The sequence below is a fragment of the Vulpes vulpes genome, chromosome 15 (assembly GCF_048418805.1).
Source record: "Vulpes vulpes isolate BD-2025 chromosome 15, VulVul3, whole genome shotgun sequence".
NCBI lineage: Eukaryota > Metazoa > Chordata > Mammalia > Carnivora > Canidae > Vulpes > Vulpes vulpes.
In genome coordinates, this window is record NC_132794.1 from 82,070,397 (window position 1) to 82,086,870 (window position 16,474).

A 16,474-nucleotide genomic window follows, 5' to 3' on the forward strand; every position below is an offset into this window, starting at 1 on the left:
CCAAGAAGGGCATTTTAATTTGGGGAAATAGCATGAGCCATTTCTTTTCTCTTGCCCTTTGATAGTTTTTGGTGGAATTTCAGGTAATTAGCATTGACCTTAAGAGATCGAGACAGATCATATAATTTGAAGAAAAGTTTGGAGTTGATTCATAAACAAGATTAATCTTGATTGCAAAGGCAGTTATATATGGAACATTTCTTTCTCTATAAATTTATATATGCTGGGCAGCCCTGATGGCTCAGTGGTTTAGCACCGCCTTCAGCCCAGAGCCTGATCCTGGAGCCCTGGGATGGAGTCCCACGTCAGGCTCCCTGCATGGAGCCTGCTTCTCCCTCTGCCGGTGTCTCTGCTTCTCTCTCTCTCTTTCTCTCATGAATAAATAAATAAAAATCTTAAAAAAAATTTATATATGCTGTCCTAAAATTGATTCCAATTCTTATTAGGAATTCCAGCAGTTATTGTATACTATGCAGTTTTGGGGAATGGTTTTATTATCCTATTTTGTATATTTTTCTTGCCTTTGTGAAGTTGATATGCTCTATTGGGCTTAAAGTCTAAAATGATTCATCTGTGTAGCTGATAGTTGAATCTGAGAGCTCAGCTGGAGCTATATGTGGCCTTTCCCTGTGGCCTGGGCTTCTCACAGCACAGTGGCTAGATTCTGAGATGAAGCATTTTGAAGGGGGAGTGTCCTGAAAGTAACGTTTTAAAGAGGACAGGGTGGAAGTTACAAGGCTTCTTAAAATGAAGCCTCACAATGATGTTATTTCCACTATGTTTTGTTGGCCATGGGAGTCGTTAAGGATAGCCCAGATTCAAGGAAGGGGAATGAGACTCCATTAAAAATCCTAGACTCTTTCCTAGGAGATTTCTGATTTAATAGGTTTGTGGTAGGGCCCAAGAATCTTTAAACAAATTGTCTGAATTCTTATGATCATACAAGTTTGGGAAATACTAATCTCTGTTTCCTTGGATTTTAACATACCATGTATAAATTGGAGAGGGTAGATGGTAACTCCATCTCTCTGTCCTTGCTGTGGTAAATTTGACCCAGCACATTTTTAATCTTCTTCCGTTCATTATCTCTGATAGGTGATTACAAGAGTTAATTCTTTGTGATCATGAATTCATATTCTGCAAATGAGATTTTTTTTCTTTTTAATTCTGTTATAGGATGGCTCTGTAGTCCTGGACTCTTGTGAAGTGTCAACAGAAAATAATCAAACTACTCGATTTCCAAAACCTGAGTTAGAGATTCAATTTACACCTTTACGGCCAAACAGAATGGCAGTGAAACACCCTGGTTGCACCTTACCTGTGACAGTTAAGATTTCCAAGGCCCGGAAGAGGAAGAGTAATGAAATGGAGGGGGTAAGCACTTCACTAATGAATGAATTTAACAAGCAAACCTTAAGCTCAGTTATTATATACAGTTAAATTTTTATACTGCCCTTCTCTTCATAAGCACTGCCTTTGGAGACCAAAATCATAACTTGTGACATATTTTATGTTTCTTATGAATATTATTGTAGTCTAATAGTCCTCAAACAAAAAGCTTATGGTTATTAAAATACATGGCTTATCCCTTTTTTTCATTGAAGCTGCAATAGATCAAGTGATGGTGGATTTCACTGGAGAGCTATTTGAATATACCAGCCCTGTTCAAACTTAGTGACTTTCCCTCCAGTGGAAGAGAAAAGGGTTGACAAAGAAATTAGAGAAACCGAATGTCTAACTTGCTTGAGTATAATCTTTGTTATTTAACTAATCTTAGGTCCTGAGGTCATAGTAGGGTTTATAAGAGAGACTTTATCAGCTGGTATATTAAAATTTGGGCCTCTATCTAGTGGTAGGATAAAAGCTCTTTACTACTTCCTACTGTAGTTCTCTGATTATAGGGTTGCCAGACCTTCTGCTATATCCTAGCCAAGTATGTTTGGCTGGGCACATAAACTTTCTCTTCCTTAGTTTTCTCCTTTTGGAAATAAAAGATTAGCGATAATATGTTTAAAATGCTTATTAGCTTTTGTTCCACATGTGGTGGATACATAGTAAATGGTAATATATATTTTAAAAATGTAACTTGTTTCAAATTTAAAACTATAAACTCTCTAGCACAATAACTTTTTCTTCAACTTTTTTTTTTTTTTTTAAACTTCTCTAAAGAGTAGTATATTTTCAAGCTGGTGGAAGAGTAGAAATACTCCTGAGGCTCTCTGTCAGGTAATAAATTTGCTGAATGAATATTATTTAGCATCTTCCCCGCTACCTAGAATACCTTTAGTCATTGTTTTGTAGAGCCTTAGTTAAATTTTATTCAATATTTATTTAATTTATATTTAATACATTTTTAGATAACATTAAAATAGTAGGTATTTTAAATTTCATTATGATCTATGTTGAGTTTTCCTTGATTCGTTTGTTCAAGGGAAAAGGAAAAATTGGTTGTGTACTCAGAGGGTTAAAACAATTATTTTTTTCATTTTACTGTTGTTATATACTCCCCATGTGTTTTTCCAGAATAGATACACAGATTGGTATAGGTAAATCATGCAGGAACTTAAGGTTTTTTTCTGATTTAGCTCTTTACTGCTCTTATAAATGGGGTGTTGTAAGGTCCTCACGAAAACCATTTATGTAGTGCTATATATTCTAATCCAGTGAAGACTCTAGAGAACTCTATCTTGCACACCTCACGTATGATGGGGTTACTATTCTTCATTTGTTTCCCATTGATTACCATCTGTCTTTCCCCTTTCAGGAAGTCTGCTGCTTATTACCCGTATGACTTCTACTTTGTAACTTGAATTCCAAGGTTCAGTCATGATCTTTTCTTTGCTTCTCTTGCCTTTTTTTTTTTCCTTTTATGCTTATAATCTTTGGTACAACTAGGATTTGTACGAGTTTGATTCAGCTAGAATACTACAAGAGACTTTGTCCTAAGAGAGGTTATGTGGGCGAAAGAAAAGTACTGTCATGCCTATTTAGGGAAGATAGATTATATTTCTTGGTATTAGCATTTTGCCTGTGGTTATACTGAAGATTTTTACTTGTTCTTATTCTGTTTAATTTTTGATGCTGCCAGATTTCAGTTAGAGTTCTTAAACATAAATACTCTGCATGATTTGGGAGTAGGGAAAGTGTAGGTATATTGCTATATTTTAGAAACGGAGTTCAAATAAAAGATGTTATCCCTTCTACAATATTTTATTTAGCTTATGTAATTTCATCATTTATGATGTATGTGAAAAATTCATACCTTCAGTCATGTTGCAATATATGTGTGTATTAAATCCTCATCCTGGCCTCTACCACTGGTTTGCCAGTAAATACCATCCCTCCAGCAATGACAACACAAAATATCTTCAGACATTGTCAGTGTCTTCTGGGGAGACACTTAACTCACCCTTGGTTGAGTTGATGATGGTTAAGAACCATCATCTTTTTTTTTTTTTGAGCCTAGAGAAGAAAATATTGTCAAGAAATTAACCAGTGCTGAAATGCATTAATTTTAGGACTTGGTGAAATGTGAAAATAAGAAGAATGCTACACCCAGTTCTAACTTGAAGTCTCCTGATTCTGAGCATAGAAATTCTTCTGTCAAAAAGGAAAAAAAGGTTTGTCTTTTAATGTGTTCAGAATTGACCATTTTCTTAACTTGCATTTATAAAGTAGAATATAAAAATAAAGGTGTTAAAGTTGATCATTAATTACTCAGAAATCCAGTTTTGTCCAGTTATATAAACTCATTTATCTTCCATTTCTTATTCATCTAATTAGGCTTAGAATATAACCTTTAGCATTTGGCCAGCAGCAGGCCCTTTGATACTTGAGTCAGCACTCTGCCTGTCACACCCATTTTGCCATTCTTTGGTTCATTCATCCACTCTTCATATACTTAATCTTAAGTTCCCTGCTTGCAAATGTGATCTGTGTCTTGCCTCTTTAATTCAGCTGTAGTTATAGCTATTTCTTTCTAACATTTCTGATCAACAGCAGCAAAAAATGTTTATTTTTTTTAGGTTTCCACACGTCCATCATCTAAGAAAACATACTCTTTACGGAGTCAGGCATCCACAATTAGTACAAACATGGCCACTAAGAAAAAGGAAGGAACGCTACAGAAATTTGGAGACTTCTTACAACATTCTCCAACAATTCTTCAATCCAAAGGTTTGCAGAAAACTGAATGACCTTTTATGTTAAACATAGGTTGTTTTCTAATATCTGATTGGTGTGTAAGCTCAACAACAGTGATTACCATAGTTTGAATAGACATTGTCCTCTATTGAGTACTGTGGGAGGATGTATGAGAGGATGGCATGCTTAAATGTTTTCTGGAGTGGAGGAGGGAGAACAATATGTTGGTACAGTTGACCTTTGAACAACACAGGTTTTCACTGCACAGGTCCACTTATATGTGGATGTTTTTTGTTTTGGCTTTGTTTTGTTTTCTTTTTAAAGGTGGGGGCAGAGGGAGAGGGAGAGAGAGAATCCTAAGCAGGCTCCATGTCCAGTGCAGAGCCCGACGGGGGAGCTCAGTCTCACAACCATGAGATCATGACCTGACCCAAAATCAAGATTCAAACCACCTAACTGACTGAGCTATCCAGGCACCCCGTGGATATTTTTTGATAAGTATATTATTGTAAATGTACTTTTTCTTACTTATGATTTTCTTAATAACATTTTGTTTTCTTTAGTTTATTGTTAGAATATAATATATAATACAACCAAATGTGTGTTAATCAGTAAGAGTTCTGATCAACAGTAGGCTATTAGTAGTCAAGTTTTTGGAGAGTCAAAAGTTGTACTTGGATTTTTGACATTATGGGAGGTCAGCATCCCAAAGCTCTGTGTTGTTCAAGGGTCAGCTTAATTCATCCAGAGCAGCCTGATTAATGTAATTACAGGGATCCAAGCAAAGTGCTATGGTAGTATTGGAGGGAAGAGAGTTATTTTGATTCAGAGGCTAAGAGAAAATTTGATAATTTTTGAATAGATGGGATTAACTCTTGGGTATTGAAATGCTGGCAGGATCACACCCTCTAGAGGTAATCACTGTATTATGGTATACATTCTTATAGTATTTTATTTCTGTGCATTGACAAACATTATCCATTCATATATGTCAAAGATATATATTCTATAAATATTTATTGAGTTTAATTGCTTAATGCTTTTTTCTTTATAACATTAGCCATGTTAATTATGTATAAATGTATATACACATACTAAGATATATACTTTTTCTGTACACATTTACATAAACACAGATGATCCTCCTCCTGATAAATTGTCAGGTCAGTAATAGCTTAACACCAGTGGCCTTAATGTCTCAGTGATATTTTTTCATTGTTCCCCTACACCCATAGAAACACCTAATATTTTATCCATTAGTGCTAAGACCACATGACCACTGAAAATTCAGCTTCTGAAAATCCTGGTTGCAAAGATATGTCATCATCAAAAGGAATGTAATGTGTTATCACTTAAAATTATGAACTACCTATTTTTTAGTTTTTTTTTTTAATTAATTAATTTATTTATGATAGAGAGAGAGAGAGAGAGGCAGAGACACAGGAGGAATGAGAAGCAGGCTCCATGCCAGGAGTCCGATGCGGGACTCAATCCCGGGACTCCAGGATCACTCCCTGGGCCAAAGGCAGGCGCCAAACCGCTGAGCCACCCAGGGATCCCCAAAATTATGAACTACCTATTGTGTGTCATTGTTTTCTTTGAAAACTTAAAATATTTCAAGGTGCTCCTGTGAGTTGGCTGTAGTATGTCTTAGTTGCACAGCTTGGGAACTTTGGATTTAATCACACCACGTTTTTTTAAAAAAAAATGTACATTTTTAAAAGTTATGATGAAGCTAAGCAGAAAAGATATCTGGAGGGACAAACAGCGAACTGTTAAATGTCTAAATGTGGAGAGGCAGGAGTTATTATTTTAGATTCTTACGTATTTTATTTAAATTACATTGATGAGCACTTACATAGCAAAAGAAAATTGGTTTTCAAGGAAAGGGAAGTACCCATATGGTAATTAACTCTCGTGCTTGGTTGACTCAGCTCTTTAACAGTTTCCCTACCTATACACCTGGGGTGTGTGTGTGTGTGTGTGTGTGTGTGTGTGTGTTTTAAGTTTATTTATTTAATCTCTATACTCAACATGGGGCTCGAGATCGAGTCACATGCTATTATCATGGGGCCAGCCAGGTGCCCTTAAGTGTGGATTTTTAAAAATTTATTTCTAGGAGTAGAAGAACTTTGGATTATAACTATACTGTATCTATTGTTGATCACTTGGAAATGTAAGGAAAAAATAGAAATTAATTTTTAAAATTCTGTACTTGATAACTATTATTATTTCCTCCTTTGTTCACTGGCTTCCCACCTTTTCCCACTTGTCTGTCTCCTGTCCATCCAGTTAATGGACGCCAGAGTGATCTTTTCAAAGTACAAATTGAATTATTTAAGCTATAATTTTTGTTTTCTTTTCTTTTCCACTACAGTATGAGCCTCACAAGTGCAACATGTCTGTGTAATTCACATCCTCAGCTCTTGGTTTAGTGGCTGACACATTGTAGTAAAGAGTTTGGTAGCAACAGGCCAAAATCCTATGTGTGATTGCTTTTTTTTCTTTTTAGCCTGACTATAGACAGTTACAAAGACTTTACCTGTTAGGCCTCATGGTGAAAGCTGCCCTCCCCACATCCGAGTGTAGCCTCTGAAGGGAGTTACAGTTGAGGACTCAGGACCCTGGCCAGCAATGCCCTTATACATATCTGCAGTCCTAGCCAAGGTCCCATCATTCAGAGCCTCTTTACTGGGGGCCTTCAGCAGAGAAATTCCTCAGGCACTGCTGCCTAGGACCTTCCTATGACAGGCAAGGGGAGGAAACCTTGACTTTCTCCACTCTGACTTGACTTTTACTTATGAGATCTTAAAAAGATCTCAAGTCTTTTTACACACTTAGCTCTTCCTTCTGGCCTCCAGCCTCAAGGCCCATTAAACTGCAAGTGCAAGAGCTTTTTGTACAGTACTGTCTTGGCAGTGAGGTGACCCTCCTTTTCTGTGCTGATCTTCCTGACCTAGACCACACCTGGGGAAAGATGAAAAGTGGGGTGGGAGTTGACACATTCTCAGGTTGTGCCTCTTGCTTATTCTATTGCAGTAAGTGGTTAAAAGCTTAAGTGTTACTTTTATTTTGGCTTATTGACTTAACTGGCTACTCTGACGTCTGGCAGCCCAACTTAATCTTGGACAAGTAGATTTTCAATTTAGCATATTTCCTTCAATTTTGTTTCTATTTTAAAAAATATATATAGTTGATTTTATATGTATAAGGATTTTCTACCCAGGAGGTTTTCCAGATGGAAATATGTTTTCTATTAAAAAATCAGCATGTACCTGTTGAAGGACAACTGTACAAAAAGAAAGAATTTAAAATTTTTGTTCCACTTCCCAGAAGCAATCCACTATTAACAATTTGATTTACTGTGTGTGGGGGGTTGTTAATGATAAGCAAAGGGCTCGCAAACTACTTTCACTTAATATTGTCTGCAGATATCTTGGCATAAGAGTACTGCTGCGTGGTCCAGTAAATACATATTATCCTGCTTTTTTGCATAACAGCATAAGCCTCTTCAAGTCATTAAAGACCCCTGAATTTTATTGGTTGTTCTATAATTTACTAAACTTTCACCATGTTGGACATTAGTCAAATGATATTTTATTTATTCGCCTTTTCGTTTTTGCTATTTATTACTTCATGCATGTATGAGACATTTAATTTTTTCTTTGTTAATTGACTAGTCATGTTCTTTCACCATTTATAAGTTGCAGTACTTTTTCTCGTTAATATGGTATGTTTTCTCTTTATTAAGGATTTCAAACCTTTCCAGTTAGAAAGTTATTTTTTTCAAGATTTAAATGATATATATTTTTTTCACAGCAAAGAAGATAATTGAAACGATGAGCTCCTCAAAGCTCTCAAATGTAGAAGTGAGTAAAGAAAATCTGTCTCGACCAAAACAGGCCAAACGGAAATTATACACAAATGCGATTTCATCTCCTATTGATATATCTGGCCAAGTGGTAAGCTCCTCTTTTTGGTTTTCTTAAAAGCAAAACTGTTCCTGTTCTTTTTAATTCTGAAGTATTCATAACAATCTGAATTTTATAATAGTTTGAATTTTTATTTTTTTAAGTCACACCTCTTAAAATGTGCTTCAGTGTTACACTTTTGCTATTTGATGTTAAATATTAAATTTATAATAATTAAATATAAGTGCTGCATAAATGTATACAAGTGTCACACATTCACATTTGGAAATTTTAATTCCTTCAATAGAATTATCACTGTTTAGTAATTTATTTGTTTCTAATACCAGTTTTTGTTTTGTTTTGTTTTTTTGTTAACTTTATCACAAGAGTTGTACAAATCTGGCCTAAGTGGGCCTGGTAAAAATACAGAATTGACATTCAGTCATTTCCTCCCACCTTTCCGCTAAGCCTTCCAGGTTTTTTTAAGAAAAGACTGTAGTTTGTCATCCTGACTCAATGACTCATCCTCTTCACTCAGAACAGTCTGTGCTGTTACAAGGAAACTTCTAATTTTCCATCATGCTTGCATTTGCCTAGTAGATGAAAGGGATGGTAGAAAAGTAATTTAAGGAGAAGCCTTCAACAGGAAGTGGCTCAGAGAAATCAGGAGAGAGACCTTCTGCAACAGTTTCTAACAGATAAAAGGCACTGGAAGGCAGGTGAAGAATTAGGGTCAATTAGGCCAAGCCCTTGATTGGAAATACTATTCTCTTGGTTACTTTTCACCATCACCATTCTCTGATTAGTACACAGTTTCTTCCCTTGGCTGAACTTCTTTCTTTTCTTAGTTGCAGTATAATGCTCTTTCTACTTTTCTAAGTATATACGGTAGTCCCTTCTTTTCCTTGGTTTCACTTTCCATGTTTTCAGTGTCCGATGATCTCTGGTCTAGAAGCAGATGATCCTTCTCCTGATAAATTGTCAGAAGGTCAGTAATAGCTTAATACCATGTCACAGTGCCTGTGTCATTCACCTCACTTCATCTCATCACATAGGCATTTTATCATTTCTCATCATCACAAAAAGAAGGGAGAGTTCAGTACAATATGATACTTAGAAGAGACACACATTCACATAACTTACTATAATGTATTATATTGTTTTATTAATTGTGATTTTTGATAGTGTAATAATGTGCCTAACTCATAAATTATACTATATCATAGGTGTGTATAGGAAAACAGTATACATAGGGTTTGGTACTATCCTTGGTTTCAGGCATCCACTGGGGGGTGTTAGAACATAGGTTCCACAGATAAGGGGGGATTCTTGTACTTGTTGCTGTGAAAGGTCATTTCTTAAAAATTCTTTGAGGCACTTGCCTCCAAATATTTCAGTGATTACTTCAAGCTACCTATGTCCTGAATTCAACATAGAGTGTAGATTATTTTAATATTATGTCAGGTAGTGTTGAAAGAATCTTTATAAAATCTATTACTTTGGACAGTGCTTTTTAATAGAAGATAAGTATATCTGCAGTCTAAAAGGACAAAGAAATATTACTATGTAGCTGTTATTCCAATTATTAAGCACATGAGTAGATACTACTAAATTATAAATAAGCTTTTATTTATAAAACACTGAAATTGTTCATTTCAGATTTTGATGGACCATAAAGTAAAGGAGAGTGATCATCAGATTCTCAAACGACGACTTCGAACTAAAACAGCTAAATAAATCACTGATTGAGAATGTTTTAATATAAGTTTTATGTTCATAATCATTGTAACTTGCATTCTGAATTTTCAAAGATAATTGTACATATTATGATGCATTAAATCCTATGTATACATCACTATTTTATAAACAGTGTAATTTTAATTCAATAAAGACAATAAGTCAACAGCATAATTTGCTTTTCTAAGACTTCTATAATAGCTTTTCTCTTTTTTAAAATTTGAGTACAGTTGACAGTATTAAGTTAGCTTCAGGTACAACTTAGTGATTTGACAAGTTTATACATTATGCTCTATAATGGTTTTTCAATCTGTATTCATTTTCCTTTTATTCTAGGCATAGGATCGATGAGGATCTTAGGAAAGATGCTGTTATTTTTTGTTTTTACACATAAGGTCACAGGTTTGGTTTACTTATATTTAACAGTGTCTTATGAATTGTTTTTACTTCATTTGTTAGGAAATACAACTGATTTTACATGACTGTTTGGATTATAACTAAGCCCAGGAGTGTGTATAGGTCTCCTAGTTGCCAGAATTTATATGCACATAATTTAGAAAAGATCTCAAGTCTTTAATTAGAAAGTCTTTTTTTTGTTGTTAGTGATCAAATAGAGTTGGCGTTCCTATTCTTTTGGAACAGAAGATCAGAAACAGAAAGAAAGGAAGCATCTAGAGGTTGAAAAGTACAGATAGCTAGAAAAGGTATAATTTTAGACCTGGGAGGGGCCTTAGGAATGCCTTTTCGTAATTTTATAGATAAGAAAACAGACCCATAAAATTTACTTTTCTCAAGATCATAGAGCTAGTAACATACAGTATATTGAGGTTTTTAAAAAAACACCAATAGGAGTGAAAAAACAGAGCAGAGGCCTCAAGAATTGTTGCCAACTGGGGCTTTTAAATCTAAGAGCATAAATTTATATATGTAAAACCTTAAAGACTTCATTGGATTGTATCATTGTTTAGTTTATTATAATGACCTTGAGTCAGGGAAGAAAGTTCTCTTCAGTGTCTTGCTTAAGAGACACCATGTTTAGGAAAATTTCCATTAAAATAGCTCATTAAAACTTTTCAAGCACTAGTAAGTTTTTATTATGTTACTTGCTTTCATTATGCTAAAAATAGATACACAGTTGATCTTCATTCATTGATTATGTTTGCAAATTTGCTTACTTGTGAAAATGTAACTATAGAATCAGTACTGTAGACACTTTTGTAGTCATTCTCAGACATGTGCAGAATGGCAAAAAATTTGAGTTGCTCAGCATGCATGTTCCCCACTAAGGTTGAACAAGGTGACACTGCTTTCTTGTTTCAGCTCTAACAAAGCATAAAACCAAACCTACATAAAGTTGAAAGTAGTAATCTCCTGGAACAGAAATCAACACCCTTAAGAATATACAATATAGATTCTCTATAACATATCTTTTTTAATGTGTGATTCAGAGTCAAAACAAAGCTTGACAGGCCATGTTGAATTTTGCAAAAAAACTTTAAAGCAACTCTTAAGGGTATATGTTCAGGGATTTAAAGGAAATGTCATCTTAATGACTGTGGACATAAGGAATCTCAGCAGAGAAATGGAAAGTATGAAGAAAAATAAAATGGAATTGTTAGAACAGAAAAGTAAAATAACATGAAAAATATACTGGATAGATTTAGTAGAAATGTCAGAAGAAAGTGTCAGTAAACTTGAAACCACATCAATTTAAATTCCCCGAGCTGGAGAAAAGAGACTGAAGAAAAAACAGAGCCTCAGGGTCCGTAGAACAATATCAAATAGATTGACACACATTTAATTGAAGATTCGTAAGGATAAAAAAAGTGAAAATAGGGCAGAAAAAATGTTTGAAGAAAATGGCCATTTTATGTTTTATGAAGAAACACTGAATCTCTGTAAACCCCAATTAACTATAAATCCAAAAAAGACTACACCTAGGAAGATCATAGTCAAATTACTGAAAGCCAGCCATAAAGACAAATTTGAAGGAAAAATCAGCATAGTCGTAAAAATCATGAGAAAAATAATACATTGCGTAGGAGCCACTAACTGGGAGAAACTTTAAGAATATATCAAATTGTAACAACACAACCAGCCCAATACAAATCTAATAAAAGACTTGAAAGATCCTTCACTAAAGAAGATACAGGCAGTGGTCGATATACATATGAAAAGATACTCAAAGTCCTTGGTTATCATGGGAAAACAAAGCCAGAAGTAGAGGCAAAACTATAATGATTGCTCCAAGGCTGGGGTCAGGAAATGGGATCATAGGACATGAGGAATAAGTGGCAGTCAGTTTGAGAAGCTTCTAAAAAGGATGACTAGTTTGAATCTATCTTCATTTGAATGTCTTCTGGGATATGTAAAAAACGATGTATTTCCATGCTACGTGTATAAGAACTATAAGTGTATATATGCCTTTGATGTATTTTCCTTTCAAGGTTATCAAGTGCACATTAAGTAAATCTGTAATCAGTTGGAAAAAAAAAAGATAGCAAACTGAGAAAGAAACATCTTTACAGTTTTAAAAAATATTTTCAAAAAACCTTTCATTTGTAAATAAGATTATAGAAAACGTGCATGGATAAAAATACTACATGGAATACCTAATCTTTACCCAGGTATTTCTATTTTTTCAGCTTTACTGAGATATAATTGACAAAATTGTAAGATTTAAAGAGTACAAAGTGATGATTTAATGTATACATTGTGTATACACAATGTATGCATTGTGAAGAGTTCCCCTCCACTGAGTTAATTAACACATGCATCACCTCACATACTTGCTGGTACCTAACCATTTTTTGGTTAGCAAATTTAAGCTCTAGTAGGAAATTTCAATTATACAATACAGTGTTGTTCAGCAAACTTAAGTTTTAATGAGAGAAGATGGGAAAAGCAGGGTTTGAGTGGACACCTAAGATTCTCTGGGGTTCTGTTCTTAGATGAGTGCTGACACTCATGGCAAGAAGGGATACCCACCTTCATGGGTCCTTGAGAAAATTAAATGAGAAAATATGTAAAAAAATTTATAAATATATAAGTTATTAAAATCAGATTGAGACTGCTTGTCAGTTTTGCCCAGGGTGAGGCCCAATTGTGTATTTGCTCAGCACAGTGTCTCATCATAGGGAGAATCACACAGGAAGTAATTTAAGTTTATTTTTTTTTAAAGATCATTTATTTATTTATTCATAGAGACAGAGAGAGAGAGAGAGGCAGAGACACAGGCAGAGGGAGAAGCAGGGTCCATGCAGGGAGCCCGAGGCGGGACTCAATCCAGGGTCTCACCCTAGGCTGCAGGAGGCGCTAAACTGCTGCGCCCCCGGGTCTGCCCAGTAATTTAAGTTTAGATTTCTTATATTCTTGGCATCAACTTGCTGAGTTCCCCTCTGGAAGGTGGAAAAGGGCCTCTGGAAGACTATAGAATATACCTGAAAGATTGTTCTTTTTCCTTTATGGCAGTCTAACGGGGGGGGGGGGAGGGGGATGCTTGTCCACTACCCATCACCAGTTTAGAGCTTCTTCTAACTCAGTGGATCTTAACCATAATTGCACATTAAAATGATATATCTTTTAAAAAACAAAAAGTACTGCGGCCTGGATCCTTTCCCAGACCTGACTGAATTGGTCTGGGAGGGGCCTGGGTGTCCAGATTGTTCACCAGCACCACTGTTGACCCAAAGCGCAGCCAGCCTTGAGAACCGTCACTGACACTGCAAAGATGAGGTTGTCCACCAGATGGCGACAAAGCACTGCTCCGTGGAAAAGCCTCCACACAAACAAAACCCATTCTCTGACTTTACATCTGTACAAATTCCAATTTATGTAATGTAGCTAGCAGGGCAAACATGTGGGAAGATAGGAAAAATTATCCATGGTCCTGCTGCTTGCCAACCAAAGATATTCTTACTGCCCTTGGGAAAAATTCCAGGAACCAATTAAAAAAATAACAGGTGGCTAAAAATATATCTTATTCCTGCAATTACCTGCGTTAGCATCTGGAAATATTTTTAATCCTTTTCCTAGCTCACTTTGACAAAGTAGACCATATAAAAAAAAGGAGGGTAATACTGTTCATTTGGAGTGGAAAATGTTGACATAAGATCACTCTAAGAATTATGCAAATAGAAACCAACATTAGCCCATATAAACTAGATCAAAATATGCTCACAAGATTTTAGGAAATATGCAGATATAATAATGTCACTTAGATTTATTCTTGTCTGAAATTATTGACAGTTCCCAGTTTTCATTTCTCCCATCTCTTGCCAGGTTCTGTCACAGCAGTTGTAAAAGCTACAGTGTTGATCTCTGTCCTCTTGTAGCTGGAGATGGTCAGTGAGAGGTAGATGAAAATCACTGGGAAGGACTTCTCTTCCTGATTAAAACAAGTTCCTTTTCCTCCTTGTCTCTACTCACTTTCTCCTGTCTCCTGAGGGATATGAAACCTGGAAGTGGAGCAACCAGTAATCACTGTCCATGAGATGACAAGGGTGAGGACAAGTCAGTATAGCTAGCGATGGCAGAGAGACTGGCAGGAGGAGCCTGAGTCCCAGGGGGTCCCTCCCAGCAGCTACTAGGCTAACAAGGACTGCCTATCTCTAAACTTGTTTTGAGGGAAAAGGAGGCTTGTGATTTGCAGATAAATTTATTCCCAACCAATCCATCACTGAAAATCACATTGGCACATAGACATAAATATATATTTATCATATGGAATGAGACATTTTCCTTTCTAGTTATTGTCTTTTTAATCTTTCTAGTTAAAGGAACCCTGTTGGCTTTTGACAAAGCTAGGGATTTAGAAGCTCAATTTCCTTTTTTGGTTATTTCTAAAAATCTTATGTCAAATGCCTAATTCTAAAGACCACACAGTCTACAAAGCATTCCTGCCCTAACCACATTTTCTGAGCCAAAAATGCATAGTTTGACGTATCACCTGGTTATAGGGTCACTTCAACAGACTAATGCTAAAAAATGCAGGATGTCCTGTCACCCTGCTTGGCATAGCCTACGGTTTCTTCGGGGTATGCAAGAGGTCAAAGCATGCAGACCCCTGCAGTAGCCTACCAATAAACCAATGAGTATTAAACACAGGTGTTTACATCAACACAGGCCTAATTTGATGTTTTTTTTTTTTCTTAAAAATTCTATTTATTCATGAGAGACAGAGAGGCAGAGACACAGGCAGAGGGAGAAGCAGGATCCCTGCACGGAGCCAGATGTGGGACTTGATCCTGGGACTCAATCCCTGGACCCCAGGATCACGCCCAGAGCCGAAAGCAGATGCTCAACCACTGAGCCACCCAGGCATCCCAAGCCTAATGTGATCTTAAAGATAGATGATAAAGATATCTATTTGGAAAAAGAACTGGCAAAGCATAAGAGTTCTACATTTTGATTAAGCAGAATGGCAATTTGTGGTTTGAAGGCTAGAATATTCAGGATGGTTGCTAACCTGTGGTCCACAGGAGGATTTCAGGGAGGAGGATTTCTTGGAGGAGAATTTCATAGAATTCAGGGTGTATTTACAGAACCCAGAAAACTGAGTGGGCAAAATGGGAGGAAGATATTACAGGCATATGGTGTTGCGTTGGAAAGGTCATAAAGGCACAGGTGGGTGCTTCCTGGGGCACAACCTAGAAGTGTGTCCCTGAGTTGTGTCTTAGGTCAGCTCTGTGAGCAGCCCAGGGGGTGGGGACGGTGTACTTCTAGAAGGCAGAGGTAACTGACCACAAAGTGGGAGGAAGTAAATCCCTTTAAATGTTGAATTTCATTGGGGTTTGCTCTTGATGCTCTTCTCACACTGTTTTATCACTTGCTGGTACCTCTCACACCTTTATCTCAAAACCTATTCTGCCCCCAAAATTCAGTCAGATTCATTTCCTGCTGCCTCCCGATTATCCTCACCTGGCTTTTTCCACAGCGGTTTCGGATTCACTGGAAGGCAATTGGTTACATGAGTGTCCTTTTTTCTCGTATATTCCTTTCCTCAGGATGTAATTCTTGGCCCTTATTTATTTATTCAGCTTTGTTAACATATAATTGACAAAGTTGCAAGATTTATTTAAGTTGTACAAAGTTACCATTTGGCCTATGCATACACTGTGATACCTTAACACATCTATCACCTCACATATTTACCGTTCTTGTTCCTCGCTCCTAGCAGCTTTCAGTTACACACCGTAGTGTTATCAACTGTAGTTGCTCGCGGGACCCCTGTTTATCTTAGACCCGAAGGTCTATACCCTTTCCCAATGACTCCCCATCTCCCTATCCCTGCCTTCCTCTGCCCCAGTTCCTGGCAACCTCTTTTCTATCCTCTCTAGAAGTTCAAGTTCCCCCCCCCCCCCCCCCCACATTCTACATATATGTGGCTACCATGCAGTGTTTGGTATTTATCTTTCTCCTTGACAACTAGTTATCATGTGCCAGCTCTGGCTCCCCCCGGGCTGGCGCCGGTGATACAGGGGTCTGCACACCAGACATGGCTCTGCCCCCTGCGTTTTCAGTCCGGGTGGGGGGGTGTGGCAGGCTGCCAATGAACGAATAAGCGCACAGTAACGACATATTTCAATCTGTGATGACAAAGGGATGGGCTCGGAGTGCCCCCTGAGATTAGGAGAACTTTATGTCTCCTTTGGCAGAATATTTACCCACCTGGTTACCCAAGT

The 16,474-nt window shown here is 36.7% G+C and overlaps 1 protein-coding gene across 6 annotated transcripts in view; it reads left to right on the forward strand.

Moving 5' to 3' along the window:
• Nucleotides 1-9,962, forward strand: part of KIF20B (kinesin family member 20B) — a 75,457-nt gene extending 65,495 nt beyond the window's left edge. For 3 of the 6 annotated variants that reach the window (XM_025990549.2, XM_072739481.1, XM_025990557.2), the window contains 5 exons: nucleotides 1,177-1,374; nucleotides 3,519-3,620; nucleotides 4,026-4,176; nucleotides 7,963-8,105; nucleotides 9,714-9,962. In XM_025990549.2, coding sequence (XP_025846334.2) covers nucleotides 1,177-1,374; nucleotides 3,519-3,620; nucleotides 4,026-4,176; nucleotides 7,963-8,105; nucleotides 9,714-9,791 — 672 coding nt within the window. In that variant the 3' untranslated portion in view covers nucleotides 9,792-9,962. Of the gene's footprint in view, nucleotides 1-1,176; nucleotides 1,375-3,518; nucleotides 3,621-4,025; nucleotides 4,177-4,467; nucleotides 8,106-8,984; nucleotides 9,043-9,713 lie in introns of all 6 variants that reach the window. The other 3 variants (XM_025990555.2, XM_072739483.1, XR_011997497.1) reach the window with 2 other exon arrangements.
• Nucleotides 9,963-16,474: the final 6,512 nt, after the last annotated feature.